At 41.8% G+C, this 23,665-nt stretch overlaps 1 protein-coding gene across 8 annotated transcripts in view; it reads right to left on the minus strand.

The window, feature by feature from the left end:
• ugdh (UDP-glucose 6-dehydrogenase) overlaps positions 1-23,665 on the minus strand; it is a 51,730-nt gene that overhangs the window by 5,042 nt on the left and 23,023 nt on the right. For 5 of the 8 annotated variants that reach the window (XM_041199050.1, XM_041199040.1, XM_041199021.1 and 2 more), the window contains 8 exons: positions 18,460-18,626; positions 18,250-18,351; positions 15,223-15,423; positions 14,768-14,965; positions 12,149-12,296; positions 11,676-11,770; positions 10,886-11,016; positions 4,793-4,932 (listed from right to left, as the gene is read on the minus strand). In XM_041199050.1, the coding sequence (XP_041054984.1) occupies positions 4,793-4,932; positions 10,886-11,016; positions 11,676-11,770; positions 12,149-12,296; positions 14,768-14,965; positions 15,223-15,423; positions 18,250-18,351; positions 18,460-18,621 (1,177 nt within the window). In that variant the 5' untranslated portion in view covers positions 18,622-18,626. Of the gene's footprint in view, positions 1-575; positions 767-4,792; positions 4,933-10,885; positions 11,017-11,675; positions 11,771-12,148; positions 12,297-14,767; positions 14,966-15,222; positions 15,424-18,249; positions 18,352-18,459; positions 18,627-23,665 lie in introns of all 8 variants that reach the window. The other 3 variants (XR_005944425.1, XR_005944424.1, XM_041199066.1) reach the window with 3 other exon arrangements.

The following is a 23,665-nucleotide window of genomic DNA, read 5'->3' on the forward strand; positions in this document are numbered from 1 at the left end:
ACAGTCTCAGGATACAGGATAGGCCATTTAGGACTGAGATGAGGAAAAATTTCTTCACTCAGAGGGTGGTCAACCTGTGGAATTCTCCACTACAGAAAGCTGTGGAGGCTGGGTCACTTGAGTATATTCAAGAAAGAAATTGGTAATTTTTTTGATATTAGGGGCTTTGAGGGGGTATGGAGAGAAACCGGGAATATGATGTTGAGATAGAGGATCAGCCATGATCATACTGAATGGCTGAGCAGGCTCGAAGGGCCGAATGGCCTACTCCTGCTCCTAGTTTCTATGTTAAGAAAGCAGAGAACAATCTTACATATCGAACGTGATAAAAAGTTTTGAATGACAGGTAGGGCTAGAAATTCTTCTCTTATTTTAAACAGGTAAACATCAGTAAAACAGTAAAGTGGGGAATTTTATACAAGTGCATTAACAAAGTGTTTAAAAATAATGAAATAATTTTATCACATACAAATTTAAATTCCTGTGTCACAAAGGAAGCAACTTCTAACTGCAATTTTTTCAGTTCAATGAAAAATCTGTTTACATTAAATGAAATCCTACCCTCCCTCCATCACCTGTGCCACTGCATCGAAGGGAGGTGTCTAAAGGTTAGGCAATATCCTTCCACTCAGTTTTCCTTTGTATTGCCATTGGTGAAACTCGATATATTGGTTTTGCCTCTTGCTGTAAATTCAGTGGGAGGTCAGTGGAAACAGCCCATATACACCGTTTCTTCAGGGGTTGTGCTGATTTCCTGCTAAAGCTACTGTAGAAGATGGAAAATTCCTGATGAAATTCAGAGCAGTAACATTTTTAGATGGTGTTTGATGTGGTGTGGAACCTCTGCTCCCAGTGCCATGAGCTAGTGAGTATAGAATTCATGGCTGGAGAGATGGCACAAGAGGAAGGGGCTTTAGGTTCCTGGGACATTGGAACCGATGCTGGAGGATGAGAGATCTGCACAGGCCTGACGGGTTGCAAGTCAACAAAGCCGGGGTGAATGTCCTTGCAGGGTGGTTTGCTAGTGCTGTTGGGGAGGTTTTAAATTAATTTAGCAGGGGTGGAATGGGGGGCTTGGTTGGAACTAAGATGTAGCATTAGAAAGGAGAAAAAAAGCTGCAACTGGGAGAGACAGATAGCACTACCGCAAGAAATGGTAACATATTAGATGGGGTCAGACAAAGACGTAATGGAATAGGAACAAAGGAAATAGGAGCAGGAATAGGCCATTCAGCCCCTTGAGCCTACTTCACCACTAAATTGGATCATGACTGATCTTCTGCATTTACACCATTTTCCAGCATTATCCCCATATCTCTTGATGTCTTTACTATCTAGAAATCTATCGATCCCTGTCTTAAACATACTCAATGATTGAGCCTCCACAGCCCTCAGGGGTAAAGAATTCCAAATATTCACCGGCCTCCGAGTGAATAAATGCTGCTCATCTCAGTCCTTAAAGGGCCTACCTCTTATTTTGAGACTGTGCCCCTGGTTCCAGACTCCTCAGTCAGGAGAAACATCCTTCCTGCATCTACTGTGTTGAGCCCTGTATGAATTTTGTATGTTTCAATGAGATTTCCTCTCTTTCTTCGAAACTCTAGAGAATACAGGCCCAGTCTCCTCAATCTCTCCTCATAGGACAATCCATCCAACCCAGGATTTAGACTGATGGACCTTTGTTGCACTCCCTCTATGGCAAGTATATCCTTCCTTAGGTAAGGAAACCAAAACTATACGCAGTACTCCAGGTGCGGTCTCACCAAACTTCATTGGATATATGTAAATGCACAATATGTAAGAAATAAGGTTGGTGAGCAGGTGGTGCAAAAAAATCACACGGGAGTATGAAGTTGTGGCGATAATGGAGAGCTGGCTCAAAAAAGGGCAGGACTGAATCCTGAATATTCCTAGATACAAGGTGTTCAGGAAACATAGGGAAGGTAAGAATGGAGGACAAGTAGCAGTATTAAGGAGAATAATACCGTGCCAGAAAGAGAGAGTGTCCTGAAGGGATCAACAACAGAATCTGTATAGTTAGACTTGAGGTTCAACAGAGGTGCTATTACACTACTCTGTAGGTATTCTATAGGCCACCAACTAGTGGGAAAGATATAGAGAACAATTTTACAGGGAAATTACAGAGGTGTGTGAGAACCACAGAGTAATGATAATGAAGCACTTCAATAATCCTAACCTGGGATAACAGTAGTGCAAAGGGCAGAGAGGGGGAAGAGTTTCTGAAGTGTTTCAGGAACATATTCTTGATCAGTACATTTCTAGCCCAATAAGTCATTGGTGGATCTGGTTCTGGGGAATGAAGTGGGTCAAGTGGATCAAGTGTCAGTAGAGGTAGAGACCAGTGATAATTGATTCATAAGATTTAGGTTAGCTATGGAATAGGACAAGGAGCTAACGAGAGTGACAGTACGTAATTGAGGGAGGGCTAATTTTCAAAGGATTGACCATGGATCTGTTGAATCAAAGACTAACAGGCAAAACTGTAATTGAACAATTGCTGTGTTTAAAGAGGAGATGGTTCAGGTACAGGTGAGCTAGGTACCTTCCCATGAGGCAGAAAAGTAGGGCAACTAAAGTCAGAGTTCCTTGGATGACAAAAGAGATAAAGAATATGATGAAGCAGAGAAATGGTGTGCATGACAGGTGTCAGGTTGATGATACAAGGAAGAAACAGGCTGAATTTAGGAAATTCAGAGAAGTGATAAAGGAAATAAGAGCGGCAAAGGGACAGTATGAAGGAGTATGAGAAGAGACTGGCAGTTAATAGGAAAGGGAATGCAAAAGTCTTCTATAACACATAAGTAGCATAAGAACATTAAAAAGAGGGTTACAGCCAATTAGGGACCTATGCATGACTGAGCTACTGAATGGGTACTTTGCCCCTGTCTTTACCAAGGAAGAAGATGCTGCCAAAGTCATAGTGAAAGAGGAGGTAGTTGAGATACTGGATGGACTAAAAATTAATAGGGGAGGTATTAGAAAGGTTGGCTGTATTAAAAGTGGATAAGTCTTCAGAACCAGATAGGATGCATCCATGGATGCTGAGGGAACTAAGAGTGGAAATTACAGTAGTACTAGTCTTAATCTTCCAAAGCTCTTTAGATATGTGGGTGCTGCCTGAGGGCTGGAGAATTTAAATGTTACATGTTTGTTCACAAAAAGGTAAACCCAGCAGGTAGTTTAACCTTGCTGATGGGAAAGCTTTTAAAAATGATAATCTGGGACAAAATCAACAGTCACTTGGACACTTGTGGATTAATTAAGGAAAGCCAGCAAGGATTTGCTAAAAATTAAATACAGTTAATTAACTTGATTGAGTTTTTTGATAAGGTAACAGAGATGGTTGATGTGGGTAATGCTGTTTATATGGTGTATATGGACTTCCAAATGGCGTTTGATAAAGTGCCATATAATGGACTTGCCAGCAAAGTTAAAGCCCATGGAATAAAAGGGACTTTGTTGGCATGGATACAACATTAGCTGAGTGACAGGAAACAGAGAATTGCGATTAGGGTTATTTTTCAGACTGGAAAAGAGTGTGCAGTGGGGTTCCCCAGGGTTGGTCCTGGGACCACTGCTTTTCTTGACATATACTAATGACTTGGAAGTACAGGTCACAATTTCAAAATTTGCAGATGACACAAAACTTGTATGTAGAGTGAACTGTGAGGATACTGATAGATTTCAAAAGGACAAAGCCAGGAATGGGTGGACAAGTGGCAAATGAAACTTAACACGTAGAAGTGTGAAGTGATACATTTTTGTAAAAAGAATGAGGAGAGGCAATATCAAGTAAGGATACAATTCTAAAGAGGCAGAGGGCACAGAAACAGAACAACCTAGGGGTATATGTGCATAAATCATTGAAGGTGGCAAGGCAGGCTGAGAAAATGATCAAAAAGGCATACGGGATCATGAATTCTATAAATATAAGCATAAAGTACAAAAGTGAGGATGTTATGATGAACCTTTATAAAACATCGGTTCAGCCTCAACTATTGTATTATATCCAATTCTAGGCAATGCATTTTAGGATGTGAAGGCATTAGAAAGAGTGCAGAAAATATTTATGAGAATGGTTTCAGGGATGAAGGACTTCAGTTACCTGGATAGATTGGAGAAGCTAAGGTTTTCCTTCTTGGAGAAGAGAAGGTTGAGAGGAGATTTGATAGAGGTATTCAAAATTATGAGTCTAGACAGAGTAGATAGAGAAAAACCTTTCCCATTGGCGGAGGGGTCAAGAACCAGAGGTACGAATTTAAGGAAAAACTTCTATACGCAGCAAGTGGTTAGGATCTGGAATGCACTGCCTGGGGCAGTGGTTGAGGAAAATGCAAGCTTGGCTTTCAAAAGGGAATTCAATAAGCACCTGAAGGGAAAAGGTGTGCAGGGTTACAGGGAAAGGGTGCTCTTGCAAAGAGCTGGCATGGAATTGACAGGCCAAATGGCCTCCTTCTATCCTCTAAACATTCTATAATTCAATGATCCTATTATTAGAAAAATCCAGGCACTTGGCTTAGGAATTTTTGCAGCTGGATAGAAAGCTGATTAAGTTATAGGAATTGGTGTTTGTGTGAATGAGTGTTGCTCAGAATGAAGAAGGTGTTGTACTCCAAGGGTCAACTGGATCTACTTTGGTTCTCAGTTTATATAGAAGATTGAACTTAAGACTATGGGGAGCGCAGCTTCTTTGAATAAAAATGTCATTCTTATCTCAATAGTATATATGAACAGGGAAGTGGGAAAAGTAAAATGTTCTGTCACATTGTACCTTCATCAGAGGTATCCTGAGAGATATTTGGATGTGACAGGTCCTTGATGATCTGTTCTTTGGAAACTTTGGGATCATAGATGTGAAGATTTGCACCTTCATCCAGTAGGTATTTGCTGATGTAGATACTGGAAGACTCTCTAAAATAAAACACAATGACATCAACAAATAGTCAACTTAAAATTCTGCAGAATTAAAATGAATACATTTAAATGAGATTAAAACAGTTCAAGGGAATATCACTACACTGGGGTAGGGTGAGAGAAAAATCTTTCAATTGTTCCAAATAACTAATTTAATAAGTCATAGTTTAGGAATTGAATGTTAAATATAGATGTATGGAAACACTTGATTGAGAAACAGTTAAACAGATCTGAGCTAATTACAATTCAAAGGACAACCTGTGTTTATTTAATAAGGCCAGAGTTAGAAGTGAGAAAACTTAAATAATGGATGACCTATCTTTGAACTCTTTGTAGGGACAGGAGATCTACAGTTATTTAAATAAGGGATTTAAATTATTCATGTAGCCCTCAGGTCAAAGAAGCTAAAAGCACCTTTGTAAACAAGGGGGTTTCTTGGTGGACCCAGCAAATCTGAAAAGAAGATCGTTAACTCCATAAGAGATATAAGTTATTCGTTTGGGTTACAGAATTAAAGGGTTGTTTTGAAGGTAAAATATAATTGGTTTAAATTTCTGTTTTGAACATCTCAGGTATGCCACACTGTAATGGAGATAGGTTGCAGGGAATTATCCTTTTGTACAGGAGTTTATCTGTGTGTTTTCTCACAGACGCAAGCGGAGAGAAAGCTGCTAGCAGAGTCAGCTTTGAAGGCTGGGAGAAGGTAGTTGGGTATCTGCCACAGCCAGAAGAAGGAGCATATAGGCCATTAGGAATCAGGGACATTCCTGATCTAGAGTCACTAAGCAGGAATTGCCAGAGAAGCCCATGTTCGAAATGAAAAAGCCAAGTGCATGAGGAATTAAAATTGTCAAATCTGCCTGGTAAAAAATTCTGGAACTCTAAGATGCCAGGCTGGGAAACTGAAGAGTGAATTCCTAAGGGCTGTGGCACACCTGGATTTGGAGAAGTGAAATAACCTCAAGATCCTGAAATGTATAAGGGAACAGAACAGGAGATGGTCTTTTGAGATCTTCAGTTTTAAATAATAAGAGTTTACGAAATATAGTATTAAGTGGTAATACTTACTTTGTTTAATGTGCAGTAAAAGTTTTTGTTCAAAATGTAAAAACTTATGGCGTAATTTCTTTCAATTAATAACATGGAGCTTAATTTTTTTAAAAGTTAATGGTCTGTCTTGAGATGATAAAAATTGGGGGCTCTTTGCAGGATTTTGAATCGACACATTGGGACCGGTCTGCTGCAATTTGCTGAAGGTTAAGTGAGCAAGGTTTCACAATGGCTTTTATTGCATTTATTGAAAAGTTGAAATGGCTTTGTCAATTGTTGAAGCTTTTCTTGAGAGGGAAGATTTATCCCTGAGCACTTTACAACTAACAAAGGTTAATTTAAAAGCAATAGCAGAAAATCTAGAAATAGAGTTAAAAGGAGGTGCTATAAAAGCATAAATAGTTGAGGTGAAGGCTCAACATTTGAAAGTTGTGGCAGAAAAGGCTGACATAGTGTTAAGACATGGCAGGTGGTAATTGCCAGTCTGACCAAATCCTAAAGGGAAACTTGGTCAAGCTGTCACAACAATTTGTAATTTGTATTTATGATGAGAAGTTAGGTGTACTAAAGTCAGAAGATTCCACTACCACTTTTGGAAATTTTAAATATTAAATTAAAACTGTTATTAGCAAAAGAAAAGAAAACTTAAAAGACTACAGTTACATAGTTAAATTTAGTCTTAATACATTTCCCAAAAGATTTCTACTTAGCTAGACTGACAAATAAATATCCTTTTTCAGACAACAATCCATATAGATTCTTAATGTATAAAAGATCCAGTAATATTACCACAATACACACACTGTTGCTATTGGGGAGGTATTTCACAGGCTTCTCACTCCCTCTCACTCAATCATGGAAATCCAAGGCTTGTAACAAAACCTTGCTTTGTGGAACAACCAAACACTCCTCTGGGGTGGCTGGAGGCTGCTTACGTCACAAGACTGTCCTCGCACAGCCTACTCTTCAAGATCATATGGCCATACACACAAACATACACAGAGCCCCACACAACCCTGCTCCACAGTATCCCACAGTGATATTGGAAAAAATTGTATGTTTCTTTACACATAGACACAACACAACTTGAGTTAAGTAGGAACAAAAACAGAATTACCTGGAAAAACTCAGCAGGTCTGGCAGCATCAGCGGAGAGGAAAAGAGTTGACATTTCGAGTCCTCATGACCCTTCCACAGAACTGGATCACACAGTTTTGTGGAAGGGTCATGAGGACTCGAAACGTCAACTCTTTTCTTCTCCGCCGATGCTGCCAGACTTGCTGAGTTTTTCCAGGTAATTCTGTTTTTGTTTTGGATTTCCAGCAGTTTTTTGTTTTTATCTTTGAGTTAAGTAGGATCCGGTTGCAAATGATGCAACTTGAATTAGAAATCCAGAGCAAAGAAAAAGAGAAAGAAAGGGAAATGAAAGAACTTGAACTCGAAACAGGAAGAGAAAAAAAGAAAAGCAAGTTAAAAAGCTCTAACTAGAATGGGAGGAAAAAGAAAGAGTGAAAGGAATGAAAATGCGGAAGCTTGAGGTTGCATTCCAAAGATAAAAAATTGAAAGAGAGGAAAGGGATAAGGAAAGAGACAGAGAGCTTCAAAGGGACAAAGAAACAAGGAACTCTGAACTGAATAGAGAAAGGTATGGTTTATGTGGACAGGAATACTTTGCAGATTGGATGATGATTTGAATTCATCTTGTGGTTTTGATTTAGCTAGGAATATTTGCCTCATACCCTAATGTAGAGAGGAAAGGGTTGAAAGGTATTTTATCTCCTTTGAAAAAAGTGCTACTAAATTAGCTTGGCCACAAGAGAAGTAGACCACTCCATGATAAGGTGTGTTAGTAGGAAAAGCATCAGATGTCTATTCAATCTTGCAGATGAACAGTCTTCCAATTATGAAACTGTTAAGACTGTGGCTTAATGCATATGAACTGTTTCTAGGAGCCTATAGATTAAAATTTCAGACTTTGAACAAAAGACAGAATCAAACATTTACAGAATTTACAAGATGGAAAGAAATGGTGGTTTTGATCAATGAAGTTAGGGGAAACTTTTAAAAATGTGAGAGTAATGTTATTAATAGAGGCAGGGCCAGGGAGAGAAATCATGGGCCCTGGTGCTTCTCCTGTTTCCGGGCCTCTTCTCCCCCCTCCCTCCTTTCACCCTTCTCACACCCTTTGGGTGCCCAGAATTAGGAACCACAGTCACAGTGCAGTCGAGCTGTTTTACATAGGTTTAACAAAGCTTCTTGGATTTTGAATCTGTGCTTCTGTTTATAAGGCCAATTGAAAGCTCAGGTTTCAGTATGAAATACTTTACTACCACAGCTTTCTCAGGCAATTATGCAATCAATACCTTTCTTTGAACCTGGCCCGATGCAATATCCAGACAGCAACATCCAAAAGACTTGAACCTCACGAGCATTGCAAACATTAATCCCACGTTGATGAGATGAGAATGAGAATATCTTGAACTAACAATGACATTTCTATTGGTGCATGACTCCTGGTTTCATTTCCAAGTTTAAAAATGGCAAAACCTTCCAGTAAATTAGCACCAACTCATTCATCAGTAATGATGTGCTATTTCTATCCACACAAATGGGCCCTGTGTGTGTGTGTGTGTGTGTGTGTGTGTGTGTGTGTATGTGTATGTGTGTGTGTGTGTGAGTGTGTGTGTGTGTGTGTGTGTGTGTGTGTGTGTGTGTGTGTATGTGTGTGTATGTATGTCTGGCTCACCCCCAGTCTCAGGGTTCACACATTCTCACACTCACTCATTCTCACTTACTCTTACTCTCAGTTACTCTCTCATACTCACTGACTCTGATGCCAAACCATCGAGAGGCAGGAGGTTGGGTCAGGTAGGTCCCGGCCCAGGGCACACACCATCGAGAGACAATTTATTTTTACTTTGGTTTTATTTTTGCTTTGAAATAGTGTGCATATGGCCAGTTCAAATGAAAAAGAAATTTTGAAATGAGTTGGATAATCGAAGTGGAAATATAGTTGCTAAGAGCATTCCATGTATATCACACCTATCCACACAAATATATCGACCCTAAACCTGAGCTCCAGTGAAGTAACCTTTTATGTGACACCTTATTGAATGCCTTTTGGAAATCGCTTTATCCACCTGGCTTGTTACATCTCAAAGAACTCTAATAAATTTATCAAGCATGATTTCTATTTCACAAAAACATGTTGGGCAGAATTTTCCCATCGGCGAGTTGGGGGCAGGGCCCGCTCACCGATGTGAAAATGACGCGGGATGACATTGGCAGGAACCCCTGTCGTCATCCTGGTCCATTTAAATATTGAGGAAGGCGGGTGGACAGCGAAATCAGCTGTCCGCCCGCCAACCTGTCAATGGCCAATTAAGGCCATTGACAGGATAATTAAACTTGATAAATGCCCTGCCCGTCCAACCTTAAGGTTGGTGGGCAGGCCAGGAGACCCAGCAGGTTTCTGATAATACATGAAACCTCATCCATTGGCGGGATGAGGTTTCATGTCTGTTTTTAAAAACTTCAATAAAGTTTATGTGCTTCTTATTAACATGTCCCATCTTGTGTGACATTGTCACATGAGGGGGACATGTTAATTTTAAAATTTCTCTATTTTTAAAGATTTTTATACTGTCAGTAATGTCCCTGAGACTGCACTTAGTCTCAAGGAGATGTGGGTTCTTTGAAAGATGGGGAAAACCTCCACCCCCGCACAGGAAGTGAATAGCGAATAGCACTTCCCGTCGGGCAGGCCGCTGGGCGGGCCTTAATTGGCCCGCCCATGTAAAATGAAGGCCGGCCCTGTCTCGGCAGCGGAGTTCGGCTGCCCATCCGCTGCCAAGCCGGTGGAGCCCGCCCGCCCATCAAGGTAAAAATTCTGGCCGTTGACTCTGTCTGATTGTGTCATGGGGGTGAATTTTTAGGTCAGTGAGTGGGGAGTGAGTTGGGTGCCCTCCCGCCGACCTGTCAACGGTCACTTAAGGCCCTTAAAGAAGTAATTGAGGTAATTAATGGACTTGCCCATCCAACCTTAGGGTTGGCGGGCAGGCCGGGAGCCCAGACAGGCTTCCAATAAAACATGAAACCTCATCTACAGGCGGGATGAAGTTTCACGAGGGATTTAAAATGTTCCTGATATTTTTAAATAAAAGTAATGGACATGTCCCAGCTCATGTGACAGTGTCACATGCGGGGATATGTCAATAATTTTTTTCTCATTTTTATTCAATGTTGGAAACCTGAGCCGATCTCCCTGAGGCAGCGCTTTGGCTCAGGGAGATCTGTGCGCTCTTTCGCACGCATGTGTGAAAGAGCATACTCCCGGCTCAGGGAATCCCCCACTGCCCACACAGGGAGCGCATAGCACTTCCTGACACACGTCATACTGGGTGGGCTTTAATTGGCCCGCCGGGAGCGCCGATTGGGAACCCGCCCGTTCCCGCACAACCCCCCGACAGGGGGAAGATCCTGCCCATGGTTTTTCTAAATGTCCTGCTATTACTTCCTTAATATAGATGCTAGCATTTTCCTAATGGCAAATGTCAGGCTAACTGGCCTATAGTTAGTTTCCTGTTTTCTTTTTCCCTCCTTTCTTGAAAAAAGAACAGCTGCATGGACATTTTCTGCAGCTCTCCCCCCCACCCACCCCAACCCCACACAGTTAACTCCACAAGGTGCGCAGAACTAAATGTTCCTTTTACCAGTCTTTGCCATATTGATTTCAGTTAAAAATATAAATTCCTACTAGGCAGATACTATTTCGAGAATACAATCAAAATATTTTCCAACAGAAAATGTCAAGATGAAATTGTTTTAATCATTACCACACCACACATGCAGCTTTATATCATCATGGAAACATTGAAGCATATCAGAGTAATAAAATTACCGGGTATCTCCAGTGTCCTTTTTGAAAGCAAACCCTAAAAGAGCTATCTTTTTGCTTGTCACAGTATTGAAGAGGCAGTCAATAATGCGGGAAGCAAACCTCCTCCGCTGATAATCATTCATGTCAATCACCTAAAAGAAATCAAACTTTAAATGACAAAATGATCCGAGTGCGAGTTTTAAAAACAATTTACCAGACATTCTTTCAACACTTTTGTTTTCATATTTCAGGTAAATACCACATAACAACATAACTTAACACAAAGCAACAAGAAACAATTGGTAAAATAAAACCGTTGATACACTGATATCAATTCAGTTCCCTCATTTTACACCATATACAGCCACCTGCTGAATGTTTCTCTTAGTAAAGCGAAGTCTGGAGACCCTGTGGAATTAACTGTGGAAGAATTTTCCTTTCAGCTGGTGGTTTCTTTATTCAAGAAAGGAGGAAGCAGGAAATTAACTATAAGCCAGCTAACCTGACATTTATTATTGGGAAAATGCTAGAATCCATTATTGAGGAAGTAGTAGCAGAACATTTAGAAAAGCGTAATACAATTGGGCAGATTCAACATGTATATCCATTCCAAGAAACAGATTGTGACATTGTCCACTGTGAATTAGTTTAATTTGAAAACACATTTTAATTACATTCTTTCCAAATGAAATGAATAAAGAAATCAAGATCCTGAATAACATACCTTGCTCATTGAATAATTTGTCATTTGTAATTGTTCTGCACACCAAAAATAGTTATATAATTTCTCTGATATATCTCAAGAATTTACCTGCTGCCAGTATTGAGCCACTTCAGGTAAGTTTAATGCTTCACATAAATAAACCAGGTTCAGAACATCTTTCTGAAAACAGCTCCCCCCAAATCCTGAAACAGAATAAATGCACTGTATATTAAAGGCATCTTCAAATCCCAATTAGATTTTGTAAAATAAATAAAAATAGATCCTGTAGTATAAGGATCTGGCAAATAAAGCGTTAACTTGAGGCTGATTACAGTACGTCCCACACAGTAATGTAAGAGAACACATGATCCACACTTGGGGGTCAGTGTAATGTTGGACACAGCCATGTGTAGAAGCAAGCATGGAGACAGCTCTTAGCTTGGACCTTTACTGTACCTGTGTATATAGTTTTTAGTAGTTAATAAATACTTACTGTGAACTACCTGACTACTTAATGAGTCCTACTGAACTAGCCCAACATCTTACAACAGATCTCTGCATTATAAAAACAAATTACTAACCAATGCTGGCTTTGAGAAATTTGCTTCCAATTCTCTGATCCATGCCTATAGCACGAGCTACCTCCTCAACATCAGCACCAGTTGCTTCACACAGAGCACTGATTGAGTTAATACTGCTGATTCGCTGAGCAAGAAATGCGTTGGCAGCCTAATAATAAAGGGAAAAAAAACAAATAAATATGACCGATAAATGCCCATTGCATTCTTCCAAGTTATCAGAGGTCATGCTGAGGCACACAGCATTTTGGACAGATCTCGTACAGTTCTAATTGGTGAGGCATACATAACCATCTAGTTTCTCGAAATGATACAGAGCAAGAAGGCTGATACACTCTGTCAGAAAAAGGACCTACAAAAGCATAATATGTTTAGGCCAAAAAGGGATTTTACTGAAAAACAAGGAAAAAAAAACTTGTATTTAGTTGGTGCCCTTCATGTCCTTGGGTTGTCTCAAAGTGTTTCAAAAACAATAAATTACTTTTGAACTATGGCTAATATTTTACAGGCAATGCGACTCAATGTCCCACAAAGAGAAATGCAAGTGCATTTAAAGCTATATTTGAAGCATTATGCAAATATCCTAATAAATTCCATTACTGTGTTTGGCAATGAGGCTATTGTACAAATCAGCAAGTACTAAAACAAAAATACTTCTTCACTTTAGACAAACGAAAATTTAATTAAATGAAATTCAGTAGAGTGGTCAACGAACACTTCACATCCATCTTCACTCAAGAGAATGAGGATGAAGGTATGGAACTTGGGGAGAGAGACTGTGAGGTTGTTGAGCAAATTGATATAGGGAGTGACAAGGTATTGGAGGTGTTGGCAGGCTTAAAAATGGAGAAATCTCCAGGTCCGGATGATTTGTGTCCCAGGCTGCTGAGGGAGGCAAGGGAGAAGATTGCAGGGGCTCTGACCCAAATTTTTAATTCCTCTCTGGCCACAGGGGAGTTGCCAGAGGACTGGAGAACAGCTAATGTGGTTCCGCTATTTAAGAAGGGCTGTAGAGATAAGTCAGGGAACTACAGACCAGTGAGTCTCATGTCAGTGGTAGAGAAACTGTTGGAGAAAATTCTGTAAGAGAGAATCTATCTCCACTTGGAGAGGCAAGGTTTGATCAGGGATAGTCAGCATAGCTTTGTCAGAGGGAGGTCATGCGTAACAAATTTGATTGAATTTTTTGAAGAGGTGACCAGGTGTGTAGATGAGGGTAGTGCAGTTCATGTAGTTTATATGGATTTCAGCAAAGCCTTTGACAAGGTTCCACATGGGAGACTTATAAAGAAGGCAAATGCACATGGGATACAGGGTAATTTGATAAGGTGGATTCAAAATTGGCTTAGTTGTAGGAGACAGAGGGTGATGACAGAAGGATGCTTTAGTGACTGGAAGCCAGTATCCAGTGGCATACCACAGGGATGTGTGCTGGGTCCCCTATTATTTGTCATTTATATAAACGGATGACTATGTAGGGGGTAGGATTAGTAAGTTTGTGGATGACACAAAGATTGGCTGGGTGATTAGCAGTGAGGTTGACTGTCTTGGGCTATAGGAAGATATAGGTGGGATGGTCAAATGGACAGATAAGCGGCAGATGGAATTTAACCCTGAAAAGTGTGAGGTGATACACTTTGGAAGGAGTAATTTGGCAAGGAAGTATTCAATGAACAGCATGACACTAGGAAGTTCTGAGGAACAAAGGGACCTTGGCGTGTGTGTCCATAGATCTCAGAAGGTGGAAGGGCATGTTAGTGGGGTGGTGAAAAAGGCATATGGGACACTTGCCTTTATCAATCGAGGCATAGATTACAAAAGTAGGGAGGTCATGTTGGAGTTATATAGAACCTTGGTGAGGCCACAGCTGGAGTACTGTGTGCAGTTCTGGTCACCACATTATAGGAAGGATATGATTGCACTGGAGGGGGTGCAGAGGAGATTCACTAGGATGTTGCCTGGGATGAAACATTTAAGTTATGAAGAGAGGTTGGGTAGACTTGGGTTGTTTTCATTGGAGCAGAGAAGACTGAGGGGTGACCCGAGGTATACAAGATTATGAGGGACAGGGCCAGGGTGGATAGGGAGCAGCTGTTCCTCTTAGTTGAAGGGTCAGCCATGAGGGGACACAAGTTCAAGGTGAGGGGCAGGAGGTTTAGGGGGGATGTGAGGAAAAACATTTTTACCCAGAAGGTGGTGACGGTCTGGAATGCACTGCCTGGGAGGGTGGTGGAGGCAGGTTGCCTCACCTCCTTTAAAAAGTACCTGGATGAGCACTTGGCACGTCATAACATTCAAGGCTATGGGCCAAGTGCTGGTAAATGGGATTAGGTAGGTAGGTTATGTGTTTCTCATGTGTCGGTGCAGACTCGATGGGCTGAAGGGCAAGCTCTGATGTATAAGTTGCCACTTAATGTTGGCAGCAGTGTGATTTATATGTCAGTACAAGTTACAAAGTTTTTACCAAAATGAAATTATAAATGAATGAAATAACCTTCAAAAGGGATATGTACAACAACAAAAACTTGGATTTATGCAGCACCTTTAGCATAAGGCACTTCACTAGAGCTTTATCAGATAAAATTTGGCAGCAGGTTGTAATAAAATTGAAAGTGAGTGTACCAGTTTGGAAAGCTCTGAGGACCATGTGTTAGTGGTGATGATTTTGTCTGTTGGTATCCAACGCTCATACACAGCACAGAGTGCCCGAATCGCCTCCTGACCCTCTGGTGTTTCATCTCCACCAATCAGCACTCGATCCGGGTTCTTCAGATCATTAATAGCCGTCCCTTCAGCCAGGAATTCTGGATTTGATAGCACCTACATTGTAAATATGTCCTTGGTCAGGTTCATTGTGAAATGTGTGAATCAACTGGCTGAAAAATGGGTGTAAGAGCGAAGACCGACTAAACTTTAAAAACATTTGCGCTGTTGCTATACTTAGTGCAGAGAGGAAATTGCCCCCTACCACTGATGTACACATTAGTTAATTTTATGCTGTTATCTAGTGTTGAGTACACTGCAAAATTCCTTTGAATACAAATAAGTACAATGGGTATTGAGTTGCTTGAATTCACCTGTAGAGACAAGTTTGGCTTTAAGTTTGAATGGAATATTCTACGAATGCTCTCAGCAGCTCGCACAGGCACAGTACTCTTCTCTGTAACTATTTTGTGTCCACTTGAGACTGCCACTATTCTCCGAGCACAGGATTCAATATATCTCAGGTCTGCGGCTCGACCTTTACCCATTCCATACATTTTAGTGGGTGTGTTCACCTATTACAACATAGACAGAGGGTTCATGGTTAGGGCTTTTCCTGTAATCTGAAAAGTAAATCAAGAATTACATTTGAGACCATTGCGTATCTCAAAGTGCTTTACAGTCAATTAGGTGTTTTTTCAAATGTAGTTATTGTTGTAATGTGGCAGCCCATTTGCACACAGTCAGCTCCCACAAACAGCAATGTGGAAACACTCTGTTTTCTTTGTGATGTTGATTAAGGCGGATAAATATTGACCAGGACACTGGCTATAACTCTCCTGTTCTTCATCAAATAGTGCCATGGGAACTTTTACATCCACCAGAGAGGGGTAGATGGTGCTTCATTTAACGTTTCATCTGAAAGACAGCATCTCTGGCAGTGCAGCACTCCCTCAGTACTACACTGGAGACTCAGGCTTGATTTTTGTGCTGAAGCCTTGGAGTGGTAAATAAACTCAGAACCTTGTGGCTCAGAAGCAAGACTGTGACCTGAGCCACAGCTGACACAATCTATGAAAGTCAACATGTGCATAATTTTTCATCAATCTTGGTTTGACTAAAATGTTACTTTCTTGTCCCTGACATTTTTTACTTCAGTATTTTATAAGATTATATCTCGTAGGATTATAAGGTGCCACGTCTTGGCTTAGATTTTCTATTTGATGTCTTTGTTTATTGTTGAAAAGAGAATCATGTTACTGAAGCTTTTTGTCTTGCACTTATCAGGACAAACACAAGAATGCCAAATTTCAAACCAGCACAACAATTTATACTACGGGAGTAAAGCATGCTGATTGGTTTTCAAGTCGACTTTGATTGGCTGAGGCATTGCTATGGAGAAAGAAACAGGAAACTATAGGCTCCCCAAGCTTCTATTATTCAAAAAAGGCCCAAGGCTTGAACATATTCCCTTTGTTTCCAGAGAATGGGTTCAAATGTATGAATGTATGTCGCTTCCAGCAATTTAGTCCAAAAAGACATTCTGCCTACCACACAATTGTGTATGAATTTCAGTGCTGGTGCGATGCCAGGTGTGTAGGCCTTACAACCTAATGACTGACGGATCAAATCAAAACATGTTCGTCGGTTGTTCATAATAGGCAGAGTGCAGTCTGTACTCAGCCAAACCACGCTTGCAAAACCCAAGCTGTTGGATGTGATCCTGTGATTGGACAGCACTTGCTGAACAATCCTGAGTGCACTAACAACCAATTTAAGATAATCAGTCAAGCTGGTAATGAGGCTCATTTACGCAGGGACCCATTCCCTGCAAACAAAAGGAATATGTCCAAGCCTTGCGCCTTTTTTGAATTACCCAGGAACTTGGGAGTCTATTGTTCTCCATTGCTTTCTCCATGGCAATGCCTTGGCCAATCAAAGTTGACTTGCCAAAAAATCAGCACTCTTTTCCCCTGTGGCCTAATACATACTCCCGAAAGAATAATCACTTCCCCTCTTACTCCTTATTTCTCATCAAATAGATGTGACTCTTGCATCTATACCATCCCCATGTTCTAGCGCTGTCATTGTAATGGAATGTTTGATTAACATTGTCACACATCCTTCCTTTTTTCACACTTAACCCTCCTAAATATTTTGCAATCAGAAATGTTCTGCTGCCAATCCAATACTAATCCAAGCCACATATCTCTTAATGTTATCACATGTAACCATAGAAACTTGGGCTTGTTGTTCACCAGTTTTATTCATGAAACTCTATTCAGTTGCAAATGTACAACTCAAAGCTGCCTGTCGGGTTGGCCACCTCACTCTTGAAAATCCGTCATCCTCCTGATATGTTTTTTTGTAATTTCACTGCTTTTCGCTTGTATCTTAACTACCTCCAACTGCTTTCTTTACTGCTTCTTCCCTCCTGCCATGTTAGTTTAAACCCCACCTACAGCACTGGTTACTCTACCAGTGAGTTCATTGGTTCCAGCTTTGTTCAGGTGAAGCTCATTTATCATATATAAACCACTCCTGATCCAGATATTGTCTCAATATCCCAGGAATTTCAGACCCTTTATTCCTACACCAATTCTCCAGTTGTGCTCTATTGTACTATACTGAATATTGCATGACACTAAGATTATTTTTGAGATTTCTACACTTAAGGTCTTGGTCCTTAACTCTTAATTCCTGAATGTTCCTTTGCAAGACCTCAGTTTCATTCACTTCCATTGTCATTGGTCCCAACATGAAGTATGACTTCCAGGTATTCTTCTCCACAAGCATGTACACCTTCTTCTTTGACAATCATTTTCTCTGCAGTGCTATGGCATTACTCATGGTTGCTCTCCACTGAGTTGTTGCTACTGTCACATGTATTCAGTGCTTGAATACCTGTTTAACATTCAACACTCTCAGGGGTACTCCTGTCTCCTCTTCACCCAGACGGCTAGCACCTCAGTTTCCTTCCTCACTAAGTTGCTCTGCTTGTCAGGTGGCTGCCTCCTTAGTGATTTAACACCTCAAATATAACTTTATGCCAATTGCTTCTCAAGGCTGAATTCCCTCCAAAACTGAGGCCAAACTCTGCATTCTACTGAGCCTGCACAATCCACTGCTCTCTCATTGCTCAAGGCTGCTATGAAGTAAGAAAGAAAAAACAGCCTGGGCTTCCATTCCTAATTGCTATCTAGTGAACCTGCTAAAATGTATAGTGTTGAATGATGACTGAGAATAGGCTATGGTTGAGTTGTGATTCCCTCCATGATTGCATAACCTGCTTGCACACAGTGGATGAGTTTACACATGGAAGAATGGCCACTTGTAATTGTACAGCTGCAAGAATCACTACGTTCAGGAGAGCAGTGGAGGATATTGGGCGGAAAAGTTACCGAAATAAATATAAGGTCAGCTTCTCGAATGGCAGCATCGATGTCAGTCAAGAAAAAAAGATTCTTCCCTCTGCATGACTCCACCACTTCCTTCAAACCAGGCTGAAATAAAAAGAACAACTGGAATTGTATACCAACAGAATGGCAAACACTCAAAAGCTTTGTGAAGCAGGGTTAGCAATAAATTGGATAAATGTTTCAGTGCTGAACCTCATAGATTGGAAGCATGTCTGAGTTCCAGGCCTCTATTCTTGCATGGTTAACGTCTACAACTGAAACGCGAATCTCAGGGCACATGTGGGCAATGATACTGCATGTTGGCCCACCAACATATCCAGCACCAATACAGCAGATCTTCTTAATTTCAAACATGATATCTGTGGAAAAAGATAAATAAAGTCAGTGCAGAAATTAGATCTTTTGATTCTGTAATCAGAAATTTATCTTTGTCTATTGCCCAGATGTTACCTAATTTTCTGCCATAATTTTCTCTCCCAACAACCGACTGCCTCGGTTCAAAAAAACTGCTCACTACCACCTTCTCAAGGGCAATTAGGGTTGAGCAACAAATGCTGGCCCAGCCAATGATGACCACATTCCATGAACAAATGAAAAAAAGGCCTCCCCTCATTGTTAAAAAGTGCAAGGCAAAGTACAGAGTCCTGTGGGCTGTTGCTGTCCTATGGACAGCTTGGCAAGAAGTGCACTTATAAACAGAGAACAAGGTTCATTTCCTAAACAAAAACAAAAACAGAATTACCTGGAAAAACTCAGCAGGTCTGGCAGCATCGGCGGAGAAGAAAAGAGTTGACGTTTCGAGTCCTCATGATCCTTCGACAGAACTTGAGTTCGAGTCCAAGAAAGAGTTGAAATATAAGCTGGTTTAAGGTGTGTGTGTGGGGGGCGGAGAGAGAGAGAGAGAGAGAGGAGTGGAGTGGGGGTGTGGTTGTAGGGACAAACAAGCAGTGATAGAAGCAGATCATCAAAAGACGTCAACAACAATAGAACAAAAGAACACATAGGTGTTAAAGTTAAAGTTGGTGATATTATCAAAACGAATGTGCTAATTAAGAATGGATGGTAGGGCACTCAAGGTATAGCTCTTGTTGGGGTGGGGAGAGCATAAAAGATGTAAAAAAAATTTTTTAAAAAAAATTAATGGAAATAGGTGGGAAAAGGAAAATCTATATAATTTATTGGAAAAAAAAGAAAAGGAAGGGGGAAGCAGAAAGGGGGTGGGGATGGGGGAGGGAGCTCACGACCTAAAGTTGTTGAATTCAATATTCAGTCCGGATGGCTGTAAAGTGCCTAGTCGGAAGATGAGGTGTTGTTCCTCCAGTTTGCGTTGGGCTTCACTGGAACAATGCAGCAAGCCAAGGACAGACATGTGGGCAAGAGAGCAGGGTGGAGTGTTAAAATGGCAAGCGACAGGGACGTTTGAGTCATTCTTGCGGACAAACCGCAGGTGTTCTGCAAAGCGGTCGCCCAATTTACGTTTGGTCTCTCCAATGTAGGGGAGATCACATTGGGAGCAACGAATACAGTAGACTAAGTTGGGGGAAATGCAAGTGAAATGCTGCATCACTTGAAAGGAGTGTTTGGGTCCTTGGACGGTGAGGAGAGAGGAAGTGAAGGGGCAGGTGTTGCATCTTTTGGGTGGGCATGGGGTGGTGCCATAGGAGGGGGTTGAGGAGTAGGGGGGTGATGGAGGAGTGGACCAGGGTGTCCCGGAGGGAGCGATCCCTACGGAATGCCGATAGGGGGGGTGAAGGGAAGATGTGTTTGGTGGTGGCATCATGCTGGAGTTGGCGGAAATGGCGGAGGATGATCCTTTGAATGCGGAGGCTGGTGGGGTGATAAGTGAGGACAAGGGGGACGCTATCATGTTTCTGGGAGGGAGGAGAAGACGTGAGGGCAGATGCGCGGGAGATGGGCCGGACACAGTTGAGGGCCCTGTCAACAACCGTGGGTGGAAAACCTCGGTTAAGGAAGAAGGAGGACATGTCAGAGGAACTGTTTTTGAAGGTAGCATCATCGGAACAGATGCGACGGAGGCGAAGGAACTGAGAGAATGGGATGGAGTCCTTACAGGAAGCGGGGTGTGAGGAGCTGTAGTCGAGATAGCTGTGGGAGTCGGTGGGTTTGTAATGGATATTGGTGGACAGTCTATCACCAGAGATTGAGACAGAGAGGTCAAGGAAGGGAAGGGAAGTGTCAGAGATGGACCACGTGAAAATGATAGAGGGGTGGAGATTGGAAGCAAAATTAATAAATTTTTCCAAGTCCCGACGAGAGCATGAAGCGGCACCGAAGTAATCATCGATGTACCGGAGAAAGAGTTGTGGAAGGGGGCCTGAGTAGGACTGGAACAAGGAATGTTCCACATATCCCATAAAGAGACAGGCATAGCTGGGGCCCATGCGGGTACCCATAGCCACACCTTTTATTTGGAGGAAGTGAGAGGAGTTGAAGGAGAACTTGTTCAGCGTGAGAACAAGTTCAGCCAGACGGAGGAGAGTAGCGGTGGATGGGGATTGTTCGAGGAAGAAGCTAAGGGCCCTCAGACCATCATGGTGGGGGATGGAGGTGTAGAGGGATTGGACGTCCATGGTGAAGAGGAAGCGGTTGGGGCCAGGGAACTGGAACTTGTTGATGTGACGTAAGGTGTCAGAGGAATCACGGATGTAGGTGGGAAGGGACTGGACAAGGGAGGAGAGAAGGGAGTCAAGTTAACGAGAAATGAGTTCTGTGGGGCAGGAGCAAGTGAGACGAACTACCGGGGCAGTTCTGTTTGTGGATTTTGGGTAGGAGATAGAAGCGGGCCGTCCGAGGTTGGGCGACTATCAGGTTGGAAGCTGTGGGAGGGAGATCCCCAGAGGAGATGAGGTCAGTGACAGTCCTGGAACTTGATGTTCAGTGGTGGGGTCATGGTCCAGGGAGAGGTAGGAGGAAGTGTCTGCGAGTTGACGCTCAGCCTCCGCGAGGTAGAGGTCAGTGTGCCAGACAACAACAGCACCACCCTTGTCAGCAGGTTTGATGACAATGTCAGGGTTGGACCTGAGAGAATGGAGTGCAGTAAGTTCAGAGAGAGACAGGTTAGAATGGGTGAGAGGAGCAGAGAAATTGAGACGACTAATGTCGCGCCGACAGTTCTCAATGAAAAGATCAAGAGAAGGTAAGAATCCAGAGGGAGGGGTCCAGGTGGAGGGAGAATATTGGAGATGGTAAAAGGATCCGTTGAACTGGGAGAGGACTCCTGCCCAAAGAAGTGAGCCCAGAGACGAAGACGGCGGAAGAAGAGTTCAGCATCATGCCGAGCCCGAAATTCATTGAGGTGAGGGCGTAAGGGTATGAAACTAAGTCCTTTGCTGAGCACTGAACGCTCAGCATCAGAGAGGGGAAGGTCAGGGGGTATAGTGAATACACGGCTGGGGTTGGGATTGGAAGATGGGGTGGGGACGGAGGGACAGGCCGGGGTGGAGGGTCCTAGATGGGTGTTGGTGTCGATGAGTTGTTGGAGCTTGCGTTCCTTAGCACTTGAGAGAAACAGAAAAAGTTTCTTGTTGAGGCGTCGGATGAGCCGAAGGATAAAATGAAATTGGGGGCACGCGCATTATTTCCTTCCTTTTTTTGCTACCGGATACCAGGATATATTTGTTAAATCAGGAAAAGATTGATGTAACAAACTGTTCATTTGACAATGTATAAGACTGTCAGAACCTTCGTCCCATTCCTAAATTATTTTCTATTTTCTCATTAAGGGCTTGCATCATACATCTTTTCCTGTCAAAAATGGAGGCAAGAAATCTGCTCTTGGGCCTCTTACCACTTAAGGACACCTGAACTAATTTGCCATCTAAATTTTTCATTCTTCTTCCCTATGAGAAAGTATTTTGCTTCTGCTGACCTTCTGTTGGGCACCCTGTCTGGCAAATCATACAGCCCTGCAATGTGCTGGCTTTCCATGTAACCACGATTCTTAAAGTAATGAAATTCTTTACAATAAGGCTTCCTTATTTCTCAAAACCTTCTATTGAAAAGATTACTGTGTTCCACATTGCTTTCATTATTGATAATGGCGTGGAGATCTTCTGATCTGCTGCTTTAATAGAACATGTCTATCTCCCTGCAATAATATCCCAAACTCTCAGGATTTGGGCCTTCCTAGTAACTCAATAAATGTGTTGCTAAAACATACAGCCCAGGAAAATCCCAGATTCAGTCCCAGCCTGACCAAAATGACACCCTCTATTACAATGTTTTATTCTATTGTTACTGTTATAATTTTGAGGCTTGCTTTAGACATTAGCTCAGGAATTCACCATGGCTCCTTAGACAACACCTTCCAAACCTTTTTTCAAATATTTATTTTTTAATTTTTATTTATATATATTTTTCCCACCTATTTCTATTATTATTATTTTTAAAATTTATTTCCATTCATTGTTTTATCCCCACCTTTTAACCTATTTTGATCTTTTCTCCCACAACGTCCCCTCCCCCCACCCCACCCCTACTAGAGTCATCTGTCACTTGCTCATCCTGCTTTCTACTCTTAATGTCACCATTAGCACCTCCTTTAGCCAGTATCACCACCATCAACATCCCTTTGACCTTTTGTTTATGATATCTTTTGCAATCTCTCCTTTGCCTCCACCTATCACTGGCCTTCTATTCAGCTTCACCTGTCCCACCCCCTTAAACAGTATATATTTCACCACATTTTTACTCCTCTTTAGTTCTGAAGAAGTCGTAAGGACTCAAAACGTTAACTCTGTCTTTCTCTCGACAGATGCTGTCAGAGCTGCTGAGTTTTTCCAGCAATTTTTGTTTTGTTTCATATTTCCAGCATCCACAGTATTTTGCTTTTATCTTCCAAACCCACGACCACTACCATCTAGAAGGACAAGGGCAGCAGATACATGGGAACACTACCACCTGGAAGTTCCCCTCCAAGTCACTCATATATTTCCAAGTCAGGACGGTGAGTGACTTGGAGGGGAACTTCCAGGTGGTAGTGTTCCCATGTATCTGCTGCCCTTGTCCTTCTAGATGGTAGTGGTCATGGGTTTGGAAGATAAAAGCAAAATACTGTGGATGCTGGAAATATGAAACAAAACAAAAATTGCTGGAAAAACTCAGCAGCTCTGACAGCATCTGTCGAGAGAAAGACAGAGTTAACGTTTTGAGTCCTTACGACTTCTTCAGAACTAAAGAGGAGTAAAAATGTGGTGAAATATATACTGTTTAAGGGGGTGGGACAGGTGAAGCTGAATAGAAGGCCAGTGATAGGTGGAGGCAAAGGAGAGATTGCAAAAGATATCATAAACAAAAGGTCAAAGGGATGTTGATGGTGGTGATACTGGCTAAAGGAGGTGCTAATGGTGACATTAAGAGTAGAAAGCAGGATGAGCAA

The sequence above is a fragment of the Carcharodon carcharias genome, chromosome 1 (assembly GCF_017639515.1).
Source record: "Carcharodon carcharias isolate sCarCar2 chromosome 1, sCarCar2.pri, whole genome shotgun sequence".
NCBI classification, from domain to species: domain Eukaryota; kingdom Metazoa; phylum Chordata; class Chondrichthyes; order Lamniformes; family Lamnidae; genus Carcharodon; species Carcharodon carcharias.